Here is a 23,424-nt window from a genome sequence, read left to right on the forward strand (position 1 = left end):
CTCTTCCCTCCTAGATGGGACCCTGTTGGGGAGGAATGCTGCCGAGCCTGCTCATAAGGAATTTTGATCTCCTAGATGATAACAGAGAGAAGCTTTTTGGAGAAAGGGAACACCCTGTTGGAAAGGGCAACAAGAGAACTTGTTCGAGAAGGCGGCTTTGCATTCAATTGAAAATTGCAGCAACTGTAGCTGTGCATAGGGTTTCCAGGTTCACCTCTGCAGACTGATCCAGATTAGGTAGATATGTCTCTATTTGTTTATGTTATCCCCTTAAGGCTCTTTTAAAGCCGTTTCTAAAAATTCCTTCGGAAAGTCCATTTCACTTCAGTATTCTTTGTATTGTGGCTCAAAAATATTTTTTTTCCGGTAACAAAAGTATTTTTTTTCTGTTTTTAAGAGTTGCAGCATTTTTAAGTTTGATGTATACGTCTCTGTAGTTCAGAGCACTCGGTAAACACCCTCTTGCTTTTGAGGCAATTTGTCAATGCTTCATTGTTTTTAGCTGGTTATTTTGTTCATTGTCAGGAACACTGTTTTCCCATGGGAAAGCATCTCCAGTTTTATGATGTCAGTGGAAAGTCATTCGGTGTACAAGAATTACCTTCATATTCAGTCTTAGAAATGCATAGACCACGAATGAGAAATGCGTAGACCACCAATGGCCAGTTATATCACAATTCTCATCTTTTAGATGTTGTCTTAGATTTTTTGCAAAGTAACCTTAACTCACCTTAGAATAGTGTTAAGACATAAATAGAACTAAAAGGTAGTAGTTAAGTGGTTATAGTTCCCATCTACTAAGGTATTTATATTTCTTTTCTTTTAGAAAAGAAAGATGTTTAAAAACATTAGGAATAATTATCTTTAGGATGACTTTGTAAGACAGTGCTTTTTTACTGGCAGCAAATATCTTACTCAAAGATTTCAATTTTAAGAGTGTCCTTATTAACAGATTCTGAATAGGACCCTGTGTATGATTTATTAAGTCATTTCTTTGAGGCTTCATTCAGGAAAACGTAGCTAACCCTTGGATGACAATGGTTTAATATGGCCATATTTCCTTCTGGCTGAATGCCAGGGAGTGGCTGCGCTTAGCAACCAGGCTTTGTTTCATAAATGGGTTATTTGATGCAAGTGAGGATGCGTGGGTTGTTTGTCTTGTTTTAATGAAGGGGGACAGGAATATGTAGTGAAAGCATGGAATTGTTTGCAGATGGGCTTCAGTAAGAATAGGAAGGCGTCTGGTTCAATTTGTATCTCCAAGCTAATTGCTCTGATTTCCATATACACACCTGGTGTTGGTTCGGGAAAAAATCGTGCTTGAGAAACGTGGCTTTTGTGAGTTGATATTTATTTGTGAAGGGCTCTTGTAATGTGAAAGGTAAAAAGATCTATATGTACAACCAATTTTACAATTTCTAATTCAACAGCTTACCCTAATTATTGAGGATTCGCGGTTTAAATTATTAAACGATCTCCACTTGAAGAAAATAGAGCATGTTAATCATCACGATTCTCCATTTATTTTTAAAGTTAATATTAAATCTCATTTGGTGGAAAACAACTCTCATTATTAAATATTAAAATGAAGACAACATGAGACAAATACTCAAGTTATTTGAAAAAAAGTTTTAAAATTACCACTTTTGGTAGTCAGCATACACACATATGCCAACAGATGGCATTAAAAAGTGATGAGAACGTGAGATAATTATAGGGTCATAATCAATTTATTTGAAAAAAATGTTTAAAAAATTACCACTTTTTGATAGCATACACACATATGCCAACAGATGACATTAAAATATCTGTAAAGTGAAGAAGCAGGGAGGATGACAAAATGAAGACTAGAAGAAATCAAAGGAAGTTAAATCAAAAGAGGAAAACAAAAATGAAGAAGCATTTACTTGGTTTGTCAGGTAGGGTGACACATTGTATTTTGCCAAAAACTTTCCTGGTTTTAGCACCAGATGTCTCAGAACATGGCAGCTGACCTCCCTCACAGTGAGTGATCCCAGAGAGCAGTGAAGAATTGTGATGCCTTTCATGACCTTGTTTTGGATGTTACACATCATCATGCCCTTCATGACCTTTCTGGTAGCAAAGGGTTTGTTTTTAAGAGTTGCAGCATCTTTAAGTCTAATATGTACATGTTCGGAAGTTACACCGTCATCATTTCTGCCATACTCCATTTGTTGCACAGACAGACCCTGATACATTGTGGGATTGCCCAAGGTCCATGAATAGCAGGAGGCCGGGATTACTGGGGGCCTTCTTGGAGGCTGGCTACCCTGGGGAGAGAAATTGTCAATTAAATGCTCCTTGTGGGAAGGAAATGGAATCAAGGGCATTTGTATTGACAAGAAGGTAGAACGCTTTCCTTAGACATTGTAATGAACAGATTGTGGATAAACAAAAGTACAGAGAGAGTTTGAGGCAGAGAGGAGGAGATTGATTCAACAGCATATTTACCAGCTACGGTAAAGGCTCATTAATGTCTCTGTACAGTTACCAACGTGCTGCAAAGACTGGAAATCTTCGGGACAGGAATGAATTCGGAAGGTGAACAGAATAAAGTACTGTAGGAACAATGGCGATTCCATTAGTGGATTGTACGTTCCTTAAGGTCAGGGCCCTCCATGGCATCTAATATAGGGCCTTATCCACAGGTACCTGATTATTATTTGACTTTCTTTAATGTGTTTGCAGTGTTAGTATCTGTACTACTTATTTCAGTAAGATTGGCAACATTTGCATTTTGATTTTCCTCTTAATCCCTCAGGAAAGCTGTGAAATTTAAATTTATAGAGCATTCTACTTAGCTTGCTGCTCTGCATCTGTCAGGGAATGAGACCCTCAGTTTCGTGGAAGTCACAGGAAGTGGCAAGGGGCTCAGATGGAGGAGTTGAGGGGTCCTAGCTATTTCTGCAATTGATCTGGATATTTTGGCATCGGCTGCTTTTACTTAACCATCTGGCAATGTCGAGGCAGAATTTCGTTAAATATTGGAAAAGTTACTTGAAAACATGGTTCTAGAGATTTTGCCAGCAGCTTTTGCACTCATGACTTGGTTCAGTCTAAGACCTGTTTTGTTTCTTTGTTGTGAGGACTTAAGTCCTCTGTTGAGTTTTGATGAAATATGTGTATAAATGACTAAAATGGCCAGATGTATCCTATTTTACATTTATGTGGGAAGAAATGTTTGGAAACTATTTCACGTCTTTAACCAAAATTTCTCAGTGCAATTTTAGTTGGTGTTTTCCTCCTGTGGACCGTTTTAGGAATGATACAAGTTATCGTGGAATCACCCAGTTCTTGAGTGTGAACGAATGGCTTCGGTTGGAAGTTAATTCTTCTTGGCATGGATGTCTCATATTTCCCCATTTAACAAAGAAGGGCCTATCATGATTAATATGCCTTCTAATTGGTTTAAGTAACACCTTTACTCCTGTGGATACATTTTTCATTTCTTGCTGAATTTTTTTTTCTTTTTGAGATACCAGAACCTGTTAAGTGACAAAATACAGGTATTTCAGGACTTCCATTTTTTCTTTTAAAAATAGTTTTGTAAAGGTAATGCCTGTATACAGAAGGGTTTGAAAATGCAGAAGGCACCCTTTTTCATGAAGTTTGTGAAGTGGTCTGTTGCCTGCAATGGTAATAGGACTGCTTACTTACTACCCAGCAGGCGCTATGCAGAGCTCTGAATGAGAAAATGTTGGCTCCTTGCAGATGGTTGGGAGTGGAGACACCAGCACCCTTAACAGACTTCTTAAGAGTTGAGAGAGTGATAACCAGAGAATATTCTGGGGAAAATCAGGTGGGATCGCCAGCGTACTCAGTTATTTTTGTGGATGGTGATTTCTACAGTGGATTTTTCTGTTCAAAATCATAATGCAGTCACTTTTTAACTACCAATGCCATGCTTGCTCTCAGTGCTGAGAGGTGGCACACAATATTACTTTCAGGCTTGGTCATGAGGCAGGACCTGGCAGGCATTGTGCTCTGTGTGAGTCAGTGGAGTTTATTACGAGAATGCGGTAGCCTCCACAGTGATTATATTTATTGTAGAAAAACATGTTATTTGGTTGTCAGAACCTTTCAGCAGGTACCAAAAAATCTCATATGGGAAAATGTTTAGATTTTTCATGAATAAATTCCTTTCGGTATTGGTAATTTCCTTCTCTGTTTCAGTGTAAAAGAAGGCACTATCTTATAGGCGGCTAGAAATGTCTGTAGCATACATAACACTTAATCTAAAGGAGTGTTGAAGACCGGACTGATTCCTAATTAAGAATAAACAAGAATGAGCTCTTTTTGATCCCTGTTCTTCCCCCCAGCTTCTGCCTTGGAGGTATGGATTCTATAACTAACTGAAGCTTCTTCTTTCAGGTACCCACTGATGGCAATGCTGGCCTGCTGGCTGAACCCCAGATCGCCATGTTCTGTGGCAGACTGAACATGCACATGAATGTCCAGAATGGGAAGTGGGATTCAGATCCATCAGGGACCAAAACCTGCATTGATACCAAGGAAGGCATCCTGCAGTATTGCCAAGAAGTAAGTCCTGTCTGGTGGCTAGCAGTTCACGTTGGATCACATGCACTTGTTTTCAGAAAATTTAACTTCATATGTTTTGCATCAGTATTTTAACCCTACAGTAAAAATCTTGGTTCCTAATGATTCGCCATACCATTAATATATTTATTTGCATTACCCTATGATATACATATAAATGTTTTTAAAATTATGATGTCATATTATGACCATCACTAAGCAGTAAAGTTTAAGACGTCTCAGCACTTTTTTTTTTCCTCACTCTGTCGCCCGGGTTGGAGTGCAGTGTCATGATTATGGCTCACTGCAGCCTTGCTTGACCTCCTGGGCTCAAGCAGTCCTCCCATCTCAGCCTCTGAGTAGCTGGACTATAGGCACATGCCACCAGGCCTGACTGATTTTTTAAATTTTTTTTTTTTTGAGACAGAGTCTCGCTCTGTCGCCCAGGCTGGAGTGCAGTGGCCGGATCTCAGCTCACGGCAAGCTCCGCCTCCCGGGATCAGGCCATTCTCCTGCCTCAGCCTCCCGAGTAACTGGGACTACAGGCGCCTGCCACATCGCCCGGCTAGTTTTTTTGTATTTTTTTAGTAGAGATGGGGTTTCACCATGTTAGCCAGGATGGTCTCGATCTCCTGACCTCGTGATCCGCCCGTCTCGGCCTCCCAAAGTGCTGGGATTACAGGCTTGAGCCACCGCCCCCGGCCCGCTTTTTCTTATTCAATTTAAAATAGCTGGAGTTCCAGGCATTTTATCTCACACTTCTTAGATAGTTATCTCTTCTAGGACATGTGTCTGCATCTTAAGAACATTGGAAGTAATTACCCTTATGCTTGTTGGCAAAGCAAAATTCTTGACACTCATTATAAACAGCAGGTAGCCTGGCAACATTTTATTTTGTTGTAATCCTTTTTGTACTAGAGATTTTTCTTTAGCTTACTTGGATAATGAATTTTTGTTGTTTAATTAATGTTACTATTCTGTCGAGATCCTTTTATTTTAAATTATAAATACTAAAATTATTATTATTAAAAGGTTTAATTTGTTTTGATAGCACTCTGTTTAAGAAAGGACAATCTCTAATTACTAATAGGTGTTTTGAGACGCAAAAATCATCTGCATTATCACAATATATTACATATTAAGTAATTTTTATCTTGAAAGGAGTATGAACCATGATGTGAAATGATGGATAGTGGAAATCACTAATGCTTAAGTTCATTATATGTTTTTTTTTTTTTTGTTTGAGATGACGTCTTGCTCTGTCGCCCAGGCTGGAGTGCAGTGGTGCAATCTCAGCTCACTGCACCCTCCATCTCCCGGGTATAAGTGATTCTCCTGCCTCAGCCTCCTGAGTAGCTGGGACTGTAGGCACCAGCCGCCATGCCCAGCTAAATATTTTTGTATTTTTAGTAGAGACAGGGTTTCACCATATTGGCCAGGCTGGTCTCGAACTACTGACGTTGTGATCTACCCACCTCGGCCTCCCAAAGTGCTGGGATTACAGGCATGAACTACCGCATATGGCCCATGATATTTACTTTTACAAGAACATTCTGTGCGCTGATTTACTAAGTATGGATTGATAATAAATCAACTTTTGCCTGGGTATGACTTTTATAAAGTATCAATTTTAGAAATAATATTCACATTCTGCTGAAGAGTTCTTGTAGTACAATTATGTAGATAAGTTATAAATGTTATAAATCGGAACTCTGTGCATACTTATATGTTTTTGATACCATTTTATTTTTTTGGATATATGCATACAGATTATGTATTCTGAGTGTTAAACAAACTTTTTTTAAAGGCTAGAATTAAAATTTAGTTTATGACATTGACCAGATTGTCCTTTTCTGGTGAATCGACTCTTTTGATGCATGTGTCATAGTTTGCATGTAAGTTTTTCCTCCCTTAGTTTCACGTATGAATAACCAGATGTTTTCACATTTGTATGGTGGCCATACAAAAATGACTCTTCTTGACCCCAGGAACACCCCACTTTTCCCGTTTCACGTACAGATCTTACTAATGGCTGAATAGTTTTACTTTCTGTCTCAGCCTGTTGTTTGTCCCAGGGTGTAATAGTCTGTTCTCACATTGCTGTAATAAACTTCCTGAGACTGGGTAATGTATAAATAAAAGAGGTTTAATTGGTTCACGGTTCTGAAGGCTGTACGGGAAGCATGGCTGGGGAGGCCTCAGGAACCTTACAATCATGGCAGGCAGTGAAGGGGAGGCAGACACATGTTCACATGGCTGGAGCAAGAAAGAGAAAAGAGTGTGAAGGGAGAGGTGCTACACACTTTCAAACACCCAGATCTCATGAGAACACTGTCATGGGACAGCACTTGAGGGATGGTGCTTAACCATTAAAACCACCCGCATGATCCAGTCCCTTCCCACCAGACCCCACCTCCAACACTGGGAATTACAATTCGACTTGAGATTTGGGTAGGGACACAGAGCCAAACTGTATCAAAGGGTTAAGCGCAGAGTGTTTCTTCCCAGTTCTGGAGTTTACCAGATTGTTGGTGGCCACCGTGAGTGGAGAGAATTAGCCCTTCGCTGTCGCCTTCCTCTTGCAATTCTGGTATTATCTATCCTCTGCCTACCACCCACCCACGGAAGTCTTGTTGGATGTTATACACCAGCCAGATTCTTCAACATTAGGCGCCATAAGTAAGAAAGGTCCAAAACATCATATTTTTTGAGCCATTTTAATGGATTTGGGCTTTATTTTGTAGCAACAGGAAGTCACTAGACTTTATTTATTTTTATTTTATTTTATTTTATTTTTGAGATGGAGTCTTGCTCTTGTTGCCCAGGCTGGAGTACAGTGGCACAATCTCAGTTCACTGCAACCTCCACCTCCTGGGTTCAAACGATTCTCCTGCCTCAGCCTCCCAAGCAGCTGAGATTATAGGCACCTGCCACCACGCCCAGGATTTTTTTTTATTTTTAGTAGAGGCAGGGTTTTGCCATGTTGGCCAGGCTAGTCTTGAACTCCTGACCTTATGATCCACCCTCCTCGGCCTCCCAGAGTACTGGGATTACAGGCGTGAGCCACTGCACCCGGCCTAGACTTGCACTCATTTTACCCACTCAGTGACACCTGTGGACAAGAACCCAAGGAAAGCACCTTGGGGAATTGCAACATTGAAGGCAAACAGAGATTCCCCATGACGGAGATGAGCAGCGACCAGAGAGATAGGGTAGGAAGTAGGAGGTGAAACATGCTGGAAGTCAAGCTATATAAATTTCTAAATGAGGGGAAGGGTAAGAGTGCAAGCATGATGCAAACAGAAAGCAGTTGAAGTGTAGTTTTTGACAAGGTAAAATCATGTCTGTCATGCAGACTGAACACATGTCAAATATTTTATTCAATTCTTTAATGAGATGAACTGTAAGATGTGAAAACTGGTTCATTTTGACTTGGAGAGATTTAAAATTCCTTCCCCAGCATACTTGATTTGCATGGCTATGAACAGGAATCATCTGGAATTATCTGGAATATCGTCAAATTATTTGCATGATACAGAAACACTTGCATTGCTGTGAGGGTCTGCAGTATGCATGTTTACAAAACTGTAAGGGTGCAAAATAGCTTGTAAGGATGTAAGTAGTAAGGGTGTAAGAGTTTTAAGGGTGTAAGTCGTAAAATAGCTTCTTTAGTAGCAAGTCAACCGGAGGAGCATGCTGTAGAATCAGATAATCCTTTCCCCACCACCCTCAGGGTCTGAAAGACAACACCTGCATTTCACTGCTAGGACACCCAGGAATCTCTTTTGCTCATATCTTGTTTTTGGGCATTTGTGTGTGTGTGTGACAAAACATTGTTAGGATCTGGCAAATAAAAGGTCATTGTTGACCCTGTGGAATAGCATGGGGAGAAGTTAAATTACAGTCCCTTGCAGGAAAAACAACGTGAGTCAGTGGTGAAGTCAGCTGTGGACTCCTGGAGGAAAGACCTAGAGGCAAAAAGCTTGAGGTCATTCAAGACTAAAGGAAAGACTTTGTGATTTTGCTTTTTAAGTGGAAGGAATTTGGGCCAAAGAAAGCTTAAACTAAACTGTGGGAAGGACTGATATCCATCCTAAGCACTAGCCGCTGGTATCTCTAAGAACTAGGTTTTGGCTGAGCTCTGTGGCTCAAACCTGTAGTCCCAGCGCTTTGAGTGAGAGGATCACTTGGGCCCAGGAGTACAAGGTCACAGTAAGCTATAACCGTAGTACTCAGTTCCGTAAGAACTAGGGAGAAAGGAGATCCAGTGGATATGTGATTGGCTGGGTCGTGGAAAGGGGAGGGAACTTCTCCTTTTCTGAGAAAGACTGGGGAGATAATAGGCAGTTTCTTTTGCCAGGTGATAAAAACCCCCTAAACAATTTGTATTTTATATATGGAGACTATTTTCTCCCATTGATGGGAAGGATCGTAGTGCAGGGGATGCTTACACAATTTCTTAAAAATGCACACAGAAATGAGATCCGCAGGTGCTGGAACCGAGAGTCAGTACTGCCTAGAATTTCCCCATTACGGTCTCTTTTGTTTCTCCTTACCTTCCTGCTGTGTGTTTGCTCCTTTTCTTCTGCTAAGATGGGCGTCCTCCAGGAGACCAGGGACGTTGGTAGCCACTCCCTCTGATACTGTTAGTCCCAGTTTGGCATCCCAGCTTTGTTCTGCCCATGGGCATTATCAGGGAGTGCTTCTGGTTGGCACTGCTTTGAGTTACGCATCCGCCCTTGGAGCCGCCACCATATCTGCAGGGACTCAGTATCAGGACTGGCCCATCTTGGCCTTGTGGGTGTGGCCATGTGATGTGGGGAGAGGAGCTGTTACCAGAAGAGTGATGAAGAATGGCATGGGCAAAATAGAAGAATGACCCCAGTGCTGCAACACAGTGGGTATGGATTAGAAAAGGCTTGTAGGCTGGACAGGGCGAGGTGAGAGAGTGCATCATGCATTAGGATTTTAAGTGGCTTTTTGGGGAGTATTGAGCAGGCGTCAGGGAGATAAGTTCACTCAAGTTTTAGACAGTGTTGACATTTTCTATCAAATTGTGCATCTTGAATTCTCTAGAACATTCTTTATAGATATTTCACGATCTTCCTGCCACTTTCCACATTGTAGCTATTCTGGTGTTTTTCTTTTATAATTAGAAATAATGAATAGTTCTCATTTGTAGGCTTGGATTTTCGTGTGTGTGTTGGAGAGTGTTCATTTTGCCTTTCTTTTTTTAACTTCATGTTTTTATTTTTTAAAGAGTATTGATGGATTCATTGCTAGGAATGGCAAGGAAAAGAATACTCTCACAATGTTACCATGTTTCTTTCTCACGGGTTTTATAAGTTGTATTATTTTTATATTTTCGAAGTTATAATCTTACCATCTCCTCTGTTGCCATAATTCTCATTCATAGGGTATGTCTGTAACTGGACTAATTGTTTACAGCTAGTCTTTTCATCAGATCATCTCAAACCCTGTATTTTATTAATATTTTGATTCCCTTTTGTTGGATGACTTTCATCTTAATCATTCTTATTGTTGAGCAATGTTTTATTATTGAAAATTGCTTCATTAGGTATAGAATTCCTCACCATGAAAATTCACGGTATTCTGTTATCTGTCATTGGGCAAATTCTTCCTTTTTTAAAAAAAAAACTGCGTGGAAACCATTAGTTCCATTGACAGAGCTACTCATTTAATGATTTTTTTTCTCCCAGTAGTGGTGGATGAATTTTTTACTTTGTGTTCTTACTTTGTGTCTCTCGTGACCAAAATATTTTAGACATAGCTAGCTGGCTAAGTCTGAGGTGGCTGTTAGCAGTCTGGTCCTAGGATAGAACAAAACCAATAGAACTCATCATTGTCACGTCATTTTGACTTTCTGCTCACCAGTTTAACTCACTTGTTTAATTAGTTTTTCCAAAGGATTGTTTTGCATTATACATGTTGGTGCTTAGCTTAACATGATGATAAATACATTCTTCGACTGTGAATTATCTACTCTGCTCCTTTCATAATCTCATGCTTCTCTGAATTTGTATTTTGTGTTACTGGGTTGTTCTGTTGTTATTCATAGTGGGTTTTTTTGCCCTTGACTTATTTGATCCAGTTTTTGTTCAAGAGCAAGATTCAAGAGAAAAAGTAAAACACAGTCTTTTATCTTTGCTCTTGGTTATAAAACCTTGTAAAGTTTGATTGAGAAGATAACTTGGATCTTATGGTTTAAACCGAGTCTTTGTTTAATCCCAAGTCTTCCAAATTCTTTGTGCAAGTGTATTCTTTCTTCTTTCCCAATCATAATAGTTTTGCTTCTGCCTAGTCATCATTCAAATACCTGCCTTTCAATGCTTTTAAAAAATATTTTGTGTTAGCACCATTTGAGATTTTTTCCCCTCTTTTTTTTCAAGTATGTTATGGGATGAATGTTTGTGTTCCCCCAAAATTTGGATGTTGAAACCCTAACCCCAGGCATGATGGCATTTGGAGATGATACCTTTGGGAGGTGATAATTGTTAGATGAGGTCGTATGTGCCCTGGTGATGGAACTATTGCCCTTATAAGAAAAGATACCAAATAGCTTGCCTTTTTCTCCCTGCTCAAACAAAGAAGAAGTCACACGAGGACACAGCGAGGAGGTGGCTATCTGCAAGCAAGGAAGAGCGGCCTCACCAGAACTTGGTCATGCTGGCACCTTGGTTTTGGACTTCCAGCTTCCAGGGCTGTGACAAAAGACATTTTTGTTGTTTTAAGCCATTCACAGTAAGGCAGCATTTTGAGCTAAGACTGAGACCTACTGTGGCTTCTGTAGGCAAAAGCCCTACAGACCCAAAGTGTTGTGAGAATTAACATTTCTAGGGATCATGCCTTACAATGGATTTTTTCCAACACTTAGCTCTGACCTAGAGCACGCTAGTCATCATTAGGTAAATGCTTGTGGATGGTCTGTTTCTGGCACAGAAATTGGAGCGGTATGGGTAGGAGTTCTGTATCCAGCTTATGCTGAGAGAGCCTCCCATAAAATGGAGCCTGTACTTTCCTTTTGCAGAGACCATTTCTTTCCATTGATAGAATTCTTTTTTTCTTCTTTTTCTTTCTTTTTTTTTTTTTTGACAGGATCTCACTCCGTTGCCCAGGCTGGAGTGCAGTGGCATGATCTCAGCCCACTGCAACCTCTGCCTCCTGGGTTCAAGTGATTCTCATGCCTCAGCCTCCTGAGTAACTGGGATTACAGGTGCACACCACCACATGTGGCTAATTTTTGTATTTTGGTAGAGATGGGGTTTCACCATGTTGGCTACGCTGGTCTTGAACTCTAGTGATTTACTTGCCTCGGCCTCCCAAAGTGCTGGGATTACAGGCATGAGCCACTGCACCCAGCCTTCCGTCGCTGGAATTCTAAAGACATGTTTAGGCAAGAGTTAGTGGAATGTTGGCCCATAGTCCAGATTTGCCTTCAGTTTATTTTTATCCACTTCAAATGCAAAGGCCATGATAACTCAATAGTAAAGTCATAAATCCATAGTATGACTTAAAAGATTTGGTTGTAATATTACAAAGTATGCTTCTGAACACATTAAGCAATTAAGCATGCAAGATCCTAATATTGTTCTTTTTCTTTAGTGTTTAGGGTAGTTTGTGTGAATCATAGATGACCACAGCAGAGTGTCGAGTTATTTTCTTTTGGCATTCTTTGATAGAAAACAGTGCTTTTCCTCTGTTCTATAATGGAAGCAAAAAGTGTCTCTTGTAGCATTATGGAAACAACTCAAATACGACTACGTCAATTATTTATCTTTTTTTTTTTTTTTTTTTTTTTGGAGACAGAGTCCCACTCCATCAACCAGGCTGGAGTGCAGTGGCCCAATCTTGGCTCACTGCAATCTTTGTCTCCTGGGCTCAAGCGATTCTCGTGCCTCAGCCTCCCAAGTAGCTGAGATTACAGGCGCCCACCACCATTCTCAGCTAATTTTTGTATTTTTACTAGAGATGGAGTTTCACTGTGTTGGCCACGCTGGTCTCGAACTCCTGACCTCAAGTGATCCACCTGCCTTGGCCTCCCAAAGTGCTGGAATTACAGGTGCGAACCACTGTGCCTGGCAGTTATTCATCATTTAACAGCATAAAGTGACCACTTGCTTTAATAAACTCTTATAGTACCAAAATTTTGGCCTGAGGAATTTATAAATATAACTAGAACAAAACAAAAATAATATCCCCTTGAAACATATTCTAAAACCAGGGGCTAAAATTAGAATTGTTAGATTTTATTGTCCTGTTTCCTTGGGATGAAATGAAGTTTTTAAAAAACATAGTTTTATTTAAACCAAAGGCTTTGGGATTCAAGAAGAATAAAGGAAGTATACTTCAATTCTACATCCCAAGAATCTATTTCTTCCCAACTTTAATACAGGCAAATTTAGTCTATATTTATTGGGCACGGTTAGGTTTTTGTGTCAGGTGTTGTTGAGTGGCGGGATACCATTCTTGGCCCATAAGGACCTTATAAATCTATTAATACAATTAAATTGTGAAGACAATTTAGAAAATTGCAAAGGGAGAATGAGGTTGCAAATTAGAGGGTCTTATTCTGGAGATAAGTGGAAGCATTGGCAGATTTTTAGCATGAATGCTTTCTGGTCAAGACACTTTTAGAAAAATTAGCTAGTTTCCAAGAGTAGGTTAGATTGGGGAGAGAAGGAATTCAAATTACAGAATAATAGTGTGAAAAGCGTTGTGGGAGATCATCCTGTCCATCCCCTCATTCATGATACCCAGAGGTGCCATATTAAGAGCATCACTGCTCTTTGTCACCCGAGCTGTCCAGGAAGGCTGCCTGTTCAGTTTTCAGATTGTGTCCTCAGTCTTAAACCATATCCTCACTTTATGATAGAAACACACAGGCAAGTGTTGTAAAAGTTACGTATTGTCAGTTAAGCAAGAAATTGGATGAGTCCCCATACTATTCTTCCTCTTTTAAAGAGAGAACTTGGGCCGGGTGCAGTGACTTACACCTGTAATCCTAGCACTTTGGAAGGATGAGTCAGGCGGATCAAGAGATTGAGACCATCCTGGCCAACATGGTGAAACCCTGTCTCTACTAAAAATACAAAAATTAGCTGGGCATGGTGGTGCACGCCTGTAGTCCCAGGTACTCGGGAGGCTGAGGCAGGAGAAATGCTTCAACTTGGAGGCTGAGGTTGCAGTGGGCCAAGATCACGCCACTGCCCTCCAACCTGGAGACAGAGTGAGACTCTATCTCAAAAAAAAAAAAAAAAAGAAAAGAAAAGAAAAGAGAGAGAAATTAAAATGGTTCTTCCAGCCTCTGTATTCCTATTAATAACATGCAGAGCACTTCTTGGAGCTAGGGGCTAGGGGCTTCCTGAAAGTGTTGATGTTTCTGGTAACTTATACTGTGGAGCAGGTCTCTGGAGGTAACTTTGAACAAGTTAAGCCTCAAATACAGGCAGAAATTTCCAATTGGGACAGTTAGGTGAACACGGCTTTGTTTTTCATCTCTTTTATTGGTTTATGGGTATATTCTCTTTTTCCTGTTTTCTTTTCCACCATTTAACATTATCTGTTCTCTGCTTCTTCAACCTTCTGCCTTTAAATGAGCAGTTACTTTGTCTGTAGATTAACAGGATCAGCAAACAAGCACAGCGGTGCCTGCACAGAGCGAAAACCACCTGTTAGATGAGTTGAGCAAAACCATTTCCTTTGCCCAACTTTGTCCTCTAAAATACATAACTGAACATGGGATTCCCAGACAAGAATTGTTTCTCAACCTTTCTTTTTCCATTCTACAGTTGTATGAAATTAAAATTAGATAAAAAGCAAACAACACAGGTGGTCTTTTTAATCTTACCAAGTTGGAAGGTATACTGTATACATTATCCTATGGTAGAAGGCCTGGTACATTCTTGACCGTTATTACTTTGCTATGGGCACCCTTCACCCTTGTAGGCTGAAAATTGACAAATCATAGGCACGTATACATTGTGGTTTTGGAATTTGAAAGATCTCAAATTCATATTAAATGAGACAGTTTTTGAATAGAGGGGTCAGGCTGTTTATACGTGAGTGTGGATGTATTTTATGCCCTTCTGGTCTGTATAAATGTAAGGATTGCTTTACTGACCATAGGATTTCTTCTAGGGCTAAAAAAGTTGAAGCCAGTTTGGGTATTTTAAAATAAGAAAATTAGCTCTATGTTGAAAGAGAGAGAGAGGAGAATCTAGGCTATGTGTACACATCTGCTCATGTTTTAACTTTTGTGTCCTGTCCTATTTATTTTGATTTCTCTCCCATCTCTTCCCCCCCACCCCAGTTTGTTTTTCATTCAACACTTTGAAATTAGAATAGCTTATCTATCAAACAAGGTTCTTTGACAGTATTTTCCAACTCTGAGTATGAAAGTGTGGATATAGGAATATATTTATTTAGAATGTCAGAAGCAGAGTTTGGCCAAATTATTGGGAAATAGGCTAACGCCCTACAGCATTTTACCGCCTTTGCTTTTACATAGGCCATCATTTGGAAACATAGCACGCTGATACCTCCCGTTATTGCAGTAGCATTTCATCAGCTGCACGCTGTCTCTCAGCGCTTCATTAAGTTGCAAGCAGAGAACGTTTTCATTTTCCAATTCTCTTTCTCAATTAAATTAGAGATTCTGTTTTCAGTATTCCTCATTAATAAAATAATTTTTGTTGAGAACAGTTTAAGATGTGATATTTCTTTGTATTCCACGAAAATTTAAAGAATGTCATTGAAATCCAGAAACAGAAGTATATATTATCTAGGACTTGCTTTAGTCTTGGTTTATATGCCTAAGTCCGAGTAGTTTAAAATTTATAATTAATATACTCTTTGAATGCTTAGAAATGGCGTCTATTTTAGTTCTAGTTTCATCTTACATAAAATGGAGCATTTATACTAACTCGGAATTATGATGTGCTACACATAAAACATTTGCAATGATGTCTGGCACTTAGGAAACCCTCAATTATGACAATTTTCTTACTTCTTGGATATGTTCTTTGAAAAAGGGACTGGTATGGAAAAGCTTTGAGAAGATGGAAATATACAAGATAGGCTGTCTCTGAAACATTTTTCTATAGAGCATTTGATTCTCTGTTTCATGTATATATTCATATTTGCTAGCTGCAGTCATGCAGACACAATTTGGATCTTGGGTTTTTTTTTTTTCCTTTTACACATGCAGTTATAAATTTAGAAAACTGGCTGTTTCCTCTGGACTAAGTTTTTTTTTTTAATTTTCAGTGCTTTAAATGCAAAATTGCAAGCATATGTACAAGTAGAAAGAATAGTAAAATGAACCCTCCCATCTACCTGTCACTCAATTGCAGTAATGATCAAATCTAGTCACTCTTGTTCCTAAGTCAGTCTGGAATGCAAGGTTTTTATCTTAACTGTTTGGGTTCTCCAGCAATCCTGGCAAAACACATGCAGGTTTGTTGCTTATCTCTTCTAGTGACCTGTAAAGTCTGTAAATTAAGATGTGCTAAAGCATCACATGTTACTAATTGATGTTTTGCTAATATATTTAAAACATCTTATTAGTACCACATAATTTTTAGTGTTTTCAAAAAGAAATATCTTTGAGAATTTGGTCAAAGGTGAATTTAATAATTGAATGACTAAATAAAAAAGTGGACAAACTGTTTTCAGAATTAGTAGCAATTACCAATTCCATTTACTCTGTTCATTAACTTTGTTTTCTGTCTTTTGTTAGCCACATTTGATTTTGTGTTTTTGAAATATCTTTGGTCATAATTCAGACTTTCAGCATTAATCACCTGTCTTAGGTGGCCTGTTTACAAAAGGGACTTTTAGGTTCTCCATTTGCCCTTAATATTGGGAATAAAGACAGAGTTTCTGTAGGACTCTGACAACATACAACTTTACGAAGTTTTTTTTAATATATATATTTATCTTCTTGGCTTTCTTAAATATCATCAATGTCTTTTCTTGCTTTACGTATTTAGCAACTTAAATGTCATCTTGTCTGAGATCAATACATTTCCAACTTGGAGAGACAGTGAGAAGAGAGACTTCAGATTTTTAAAATGTGGAACAACACATTCTGATGGTGACCAGATTTTAAGCTATTTCTTCAGTAGACAAAACTACTTAGGCTACCAATGATAAGCTTTTAATATGGATCTAAGATTGTCTCTGTTCTCCCTCTTCCCTGGTTGTTAGTCTTTGGAATTTCTTATGCACTCTTAAAATTATTTCATGTACTGATACATTCACTTTCAATGATAAAACATGACTGTATGACCAGGTAGGTAGGCCGCTTTTCAGATTCCTGTACTAACTGAATGGGCCCCATTAGCCCAAGTGAGAGCTTAACTTGTCACTCTTCCTAAATGTCTTCCTCAGCTGAGTGCTTATTTACAGTAATCTACTGCTGCTTATAGCAGATGCTATGATTTGTATAAGCTGTCATGTCTACTTGGAAGAACGATATTGAAAGGCATTGAGATACTTATTTTCCTCAAAAGCCCATAATCCAACAACTGTTTAGAATATCTTATTTAAGAGATAGGTTTATAATACCCAAAGGGAACTTAATATATACTGAAAGTCCCTGATTGAATAGATTCTGACCTTAACCAGAAATATTAATTACGTGCTTATCAAACACTTACTGTGCTATCCCAGGGTTGGCCACTGTTGAGGGAACACCAGATGAATCATATAGTCCCTGCCTTCAAGGATTGTATATTCTAATAGGACAGACAGCCCATCAGCAGAATAGGAGGTCGAAAGTGGTCAGGGATCAGATAAAGTGATCAAGGAAAGTGGAGGATGCAGTGGTAAGATAGAATGCTCTGCACACAGAGATTGAGGGGATCATGTGGTGGGAATTAGTGAACCAGCATGCAAGCCAGGCGTTTTTCTTGGCTTGTGTTCAATTGGAAGGAGCATAAAACTACTAAAGTAGCTTATGTTTAGAAATAGGGCTTATTGAAGGGGACAAGGCATCTCCTAGAATCCAAATGCACATCCCAAGACTCACAAGAGTTAGAGGGCACAGGCAGGCCCTGTCAGATCCTGTCTCTGCTAGATCCAGTCTTGTCAGTTTCTCATCTTCCCTTGTCTCTCTGGGTATTTCCCTGTTTTCCTTTCCTGGACTAACTGCTTCTTCCAGATGCCTAGTTTGAGTCCACCCATGGTTTTGGGGGTTTTTTTTTGTTTGTTTGTTTTTTTGTTAAGTTTTTTTTTTTTTTTTTGAGTCAGGGTCTCACTCTGTTGCCCAGACTGGAGTGCAGTGATGTGATCACGGTTCACTGCAGCCTCGACTTCCTCGCTCAAGCTATCCTCCCACGTCAGCCTCCCGAGTAGCTGGGACTATAGGCGCAAGCCACCATGCACCCTTGGGTGTTGACATGCCACCTGTGGCTCAGACTTATCCTCACCTCCAGTCAAATTTCTTCCTTATCTAGCGGCAGCCTTTGTGTGTTCGTGAAAGCCCTTGAGGGAGAGAATGCTATGTACAGTTTGGTTTTCTTGGGCTGTAACGAGGTATAGGGATGGCGCTGCAGAGCTGAAATATAGTCACTAATGAGTCTTCCTTCAGAGGGCTGAGGGTGGGAGCACCACATAAAAGGAGTTGGGGGTCAGCAGCCTCTTGATAGTCTGAAAGCCAAAGATGATGGATGTGGAGCTCCACGGGGAGGCTATAGCATGCCACGTTATGTTTCCTGCCCTTGAGGAAAGCTTTTCACCAGGCAGGCAGTACAGATAGTACTTAATAGCGATGTGGGGTACACTGATAAATACCAGAAAGCATTCCCTAAGAGGGGTTAGCATTATTTCACCGTGAGCAGAGGAGGTTTGTCCATGTGGGGGGACCCTAATGGGCTTAGGCATTTGAAGTGTAGTCTAAGGGATCTTAGGTAAGAGTGTGTTTGGAACACAGTGTATGTATTTATACAGCAAATGTTCTGTGTGGCTATAATTTAGGAAAATTTGTGGGAATTGAGGACAGCTTATTTTTCTAGTAGCTGACAGAGGCCTGGGTTTACTTCTGCTTTAAGTATAAGTATCTCGAGTCCTTTTTTAAAAAGGAAAATCAAGAAAATAGTCGGAATTGGGTTTCACATAAGAAACATTTTAGAAAAGAAGGGGAGTATGAGAGTTAGGATTTGCTAATGTGTGCTGTATTAGCAAATTGTTTGCACTGCTTGTCATATTAGCAATACATGTATGTTTTGAAAAACACATGCAAATTAAACAGCTTAAGGAACTTCTATCTTTATTTCCTATGTAAGATTCGAGATGCCGCAAAGAAAATATTAAAATCTCCTGAGCTTGTGATCTGCCCGCCTCGGCCTCCCAAAGTGCTGGGATTACAGGCGTGAGCCAGTGTGCCTGGCTTACTGCTTCCATTTTAATAGTTAGTACAGTAGGAAAACTGTGCATGGGCTTTATGTGGTTTTTTTTTTTTTTTTTTGAGACCGAGTCTCGCTCTGTCACCAGGCTGGAGTGCAGTGGTGTGATCTCAGCTCACTGCGGCACCCACCTCCTGGGTTCAAGAAATTCTCCTGCCTCAGCCTCCCGACTAGCTGGCAATTAACAGGCGTGCGCCACCACACCCAGCTAATTTTTGTATTTTTAGTAGAGACAGGATTTCACCATGTTGGCCGGGATGGTCTTTATCGCTTGACCTCATGATCCGCCCGCCTCAGCCTCCCAGAGTGCTGGGATTACAGGTGCGCACACCACTGTGCCCGGCCTGGTTCACATTTTATAATCTCCACATCCATCTGCATATTAACAATTGTCATTGTCGGTGTTACAGAGAGAGAAGCGGAAGCGCAGAAAATAACACGCATGTCCTAGATTTCATGGCGGGAACTGGAAGTAAATTCTTGTTTGGCTCATCACTGTATAAAGTTCTAGAACTACTCTTTAGGGAAAAGCCCCATCTTCGTGGGTTTTAATTTGTCAATTTGCAATTCTCCCTGCTTGGAAATAGTCAACCTAATCAGTTACTGCCCTGTTGCACCAACTATTACCATAGGAACCTGAAGATGGTATGCAACCAACATGAAAAACAGATTCTTTTCTCCTGGTCATCAATTTGTACCCTACAAACAATTTGTTGGTTTTAAACTGTATAGAGGGAACCATGATGTGAATGAATATGCCTGCTACTGGGTTTATAGAAAACCAGCGACTCCTGAGGAAATTCTCAGCAGGGTTGTATTTCAGTGAGGTGGCAGCTAGAACCCCTTTAGAAAACTGCAGTAACTCACACTTTACTGCACATAAAGTCGTGTCCCTCAGGGTGGACTCTCAAGTGTCACAGAGTTTATGACTCATGAGTGCTGCAGCTTTGTGATCTAATAAACAAGTAAAGATGGTGGGAGAATTATATTCCTGTACAAAAAGCCACTTCACCTTTCATTATATAGAAAAAAAAGTCATGGGAAATTAAATTTTAGTGGCATTTTCAGTTGAGCATTTTCTGTGATCTAAAGTGCCTGCATTGAGATATTAAGATACTTAACAAAGTAAAATAAAGAGAAGTCATAATAGCTGGATCCCTCTGGAGCTAGGCTACTGTAGCAGTGGTTTCAAGAATAACTCTCTCAACGCCCACCCCAGGATTCTGATTTAGATATTTTTTTGTGTGTTCTCATAGCATATACCTCTACCCCTGAATTTGTCCCCTGCTACACTGATTGATACCTTATTTTTAAATTTTGTTTTTAAAATAGATGATTTTTTTAGAGCAGTTTTAGGTTCACAGAAAAATTAAGAAGAAGGTACAAAGGCTTCCCATATACTTGCTACCTCCACACATGCTTCGCCTCTCCTATTATCAACATCCCCCACAGAGTGGTACATTTGTTACAATCGATGACCCAACATTGATACATCATTAGCACCCAAAGGCCATAGTTTCCTTGAGGGTTCAGTCTTGGTAGTATACATTTCTTGGGTTTGGACAAATGTATAATGATATATGTCTGTCATTGTGGTATCATACAGAGTAGTTTCACTGCCCTGAAAATCCTCTGTGCTCTATCTGTTGATCCTCCCCCTGCCCCCAACTGCCCAAACCCCTGGCAACCACTGATCATTTTAATCTCCGGAGTTTTGCCTTTTCCAGAATGTCATAGAGTGGGAAGAATGTCATATAGTATGGAGCCTTTTCAGATGGGCTTCTTTCACTTAGCAATGTTAGTGAAGTTCCTCCGTGTCTTTTCATGGGTTCATAGGCCATTTCCTTTCAGTGCTGAATAACATTCCATTGTCTAGGTGTGTACCCCATCATATTATTTACCCATTCACAGTGCCTTATTTTTTTATTGATTTTTTTGGGGTCTGGGACTAAGGTAAGGTAAACAAGGCACTCAGGAATTGAGATTAAGAATTTTAATGTGATATTTTAAAATAAAATTACTGCAAAAAAAACTCTATGATGAACAAAATATCAACTTTTTAAACAAAGATTGAGTCACGCTGAGCCCTCTGAATGTCATGGACAATCATAAGCAAAATTCCATGTATTGTCTAACTCTCTATGGACATTATCTTGCTCAGAGACCTTGTTCTCCCTCCAAGGAAGGCACTACTTCTCCTGTAGCCTTCTCAGGTCAAAGTTCTTTTCTCAAAATCCTCACAGCGTTGCCTCTACAGGTAGGAATGTCCTCTTTTCCTCTTCATTTTTGTTTCCAAACCACTCTTCCTTTCTCTTCCCTAAAAGCCTCCCCCACCTTAGCTGTGAAGTGCATGCTTTCAGACTAGATGGTTTTGCTCCTCCACCTGTTGGTCATCTCCAGGCCTCTTTCTACCTAATCGACGTTCACCACTTAGACTTTGAGGATTTTAGCTCCTTCCTTGCTGTCATCCAGTGTAGCCACTCATTTGCTGATTCTTAAGTGATCCTAATATTGATCTCAGTGATCCTCCCAATATTCCAGTTTGGCAGTTCATGATTCTCATCCCTCCAATGACCTTGTTTTCATCATTCTCCGTCGCCTATTGCTTACAATGGTCGTATTATATTCCTTGCAATGACCAATAACTGCAGCTCCTCCAAAATTTTAATTTCTATTATCTGACTCTGCAAGTCCTACTTATTACCACCTCACTTTCTCCAGTCATGTACGCCACACATTCTTTAGCCCCTGGAGTGTGATCAGTGGACTCAGACTCCATTGGTCCTACCACCTTTTACCTGTGTCTAATTCCCCTTATATTCTCACTTTTGCCACTTCAGATTGCATGGCCCAGCATTCTAATCATTCCCTTGCTTATACCATCAGATCTCTGTATTCATTGTTATTTATCTGGCAAAACAGCCACCCTGGTGAAATGCAAGATTTATGCAAGGGAATGCACATTGTAAAAATAGATGTTTGTGTTTATGTTTTTCTTTCAAATCTCATTAATAAATAGAAGTGGTTTCATATTTCACAAATGTGATTTAATTGATCGAGTTTCACGTTTCATTCTAAGTGCTCAGTAAACACCATGATTTATTCACAACAGTAATCAAAGCAAGGCACTGTAGTTAGTTATGGGAGCAAAGAGAATTCATGAGTTTTTTTTATCTAAATGACACCCTTGATAAATTTTTGATAAATTATTTTCATGTAAGTTACTTGGAATAAGAGCAGGATTTTTATATAGAAAGCTTTCTATGTGTCATATCCTGTAAAATGTTTGTCTGATTAGTGAGATCTAGGGGGAGGTTGAATTTAAGTAAACATAATATCCCAGCCATATCTACTGTAACATTTATTTAGAACATTACAGACTATTATCCCACACCAATTTATTTCACACCAAAAGTCACCCCATGCTTGTAAGAATCCTCCTTTCCCCCTCCTGTTTCTATTTGAGCTCCCCTGCGAAAATATTTTCAGTCTAAATGAATGCAATAAATTAAAAGTTGCATTGATAAACATTTTGAATGGAATGGCTAGATATTTGTTATTTGCATCTTTTTCTTTCTACTGGATTTTTTTTTAGCTTGGTCAGAAGTAGAGCAGGCTTGACTGTTAGGGAATAGCAGTACAAGTTGAGTATCCCGAATTTAAAATCCAGAGTCTGCAAAGCTCAAAATCCAAAACTTTTGAGTGCCAACGTGATGCTTAAAGGAAATGCTCATTGGAGTATTTTGGATTTTGGACTTTTCAGATTTGAGATGCTCAACCAGTAAGTATATAATGCAAATGTTCCAAAATCAGAAAAAGTCGGAGACCTTGAAAACACTTCTGGTCCCAAGCATTTTGGATAAGGGACACTCCACCTGTATCTTACAGTGGAGGCTCATTAGATGCTTGTACATGCCAGCCCCTGCCTCAAATAACAATTGATTCTTTTTGTGTGCTCTCCCAGGTCTACCCTGAACTGCAGATCACCAATGTGGTAGAAGCCAACCAACCAGTGACCATCCAGAACTGGTGCAAGCGGGGCCGCAAGCAGTGCAAGACCCATCCCCACTTTGTGATTCCCTACCGCTGCTTAGGTGAGCCGGCTGGCCGTGGAGCTGGTGTTGACTGGGGGCCTGGTCTTTAGGGAAGAAAAAGAGGATGTTCCTGTTAGCTCATATACACAGACTTGTTCTTCAGCACGTTGCCACTCTGTGTTGTACTGTGTTTTGGACTCTTGCAGTTCCATTCTGTACACTGACACTCCAAGAGCAGTATTTTTGAGTTCTCTGCCTCAGAATGAATTCACCCAGGGTGTTTATTGAAATTACAAATTCCTGAGCCAGTCCCAGGACTCCTGAATGAAAAATGCCTATAGTAGTGGATCCGGGAATTCTTATTTTGCCGTATCCCATAGATGATTCTGATGAACTGGGGCCTTGTG

General features: G+C 39.8%; 1 protein-coding gene across 6 annotated transcripts in view; it reads left to right on the top strand.

Moving 5' to 3' along the window:
• The window catches only part of APP (amyloid beta precursor protein), a 297,857-nt gene that overhangs the window by 60,335 nt on the left and 214,098 nt on the right, over positions 1 to 23,424 (top strand). For all 6 annotated transcript variants that reach the window (XM_017856460.1, XM_017856467.1, XM_017856483.1 and 3 more), the window contains exons 2-3: positions 4,393 to 4,560; positions 22,948 to 23,077. In XM_017856460.1, coding sequence (XP_017711949.1) covers positions 4,393 to 4,560; positions 22,948 to 23,077 — 298 coding nt within the window. The remainder of the gene's footprint in view (positions 1 to 4,392; positions 4,561 to 22,947; positions 23,078 to 23,424) is intronic.

The sequence above is a fragment of the Rhinopithecus bieti genome, unplaced genomic scaffold (genome assembly GCF_001698545.2).
Source record: "Rhinopithecus bieti isolate Rb0 unplaced genomic scaffold, ASM169854v2 scaffold_1295, whole genome shotgun sequence".
Taxonomy (NCBI): Eukaryota; Metazoa; Chordata; class Mammalia; order Primates; family Cercopithecidae; genus Rhinopithecus; species Rhinopithecus bieti.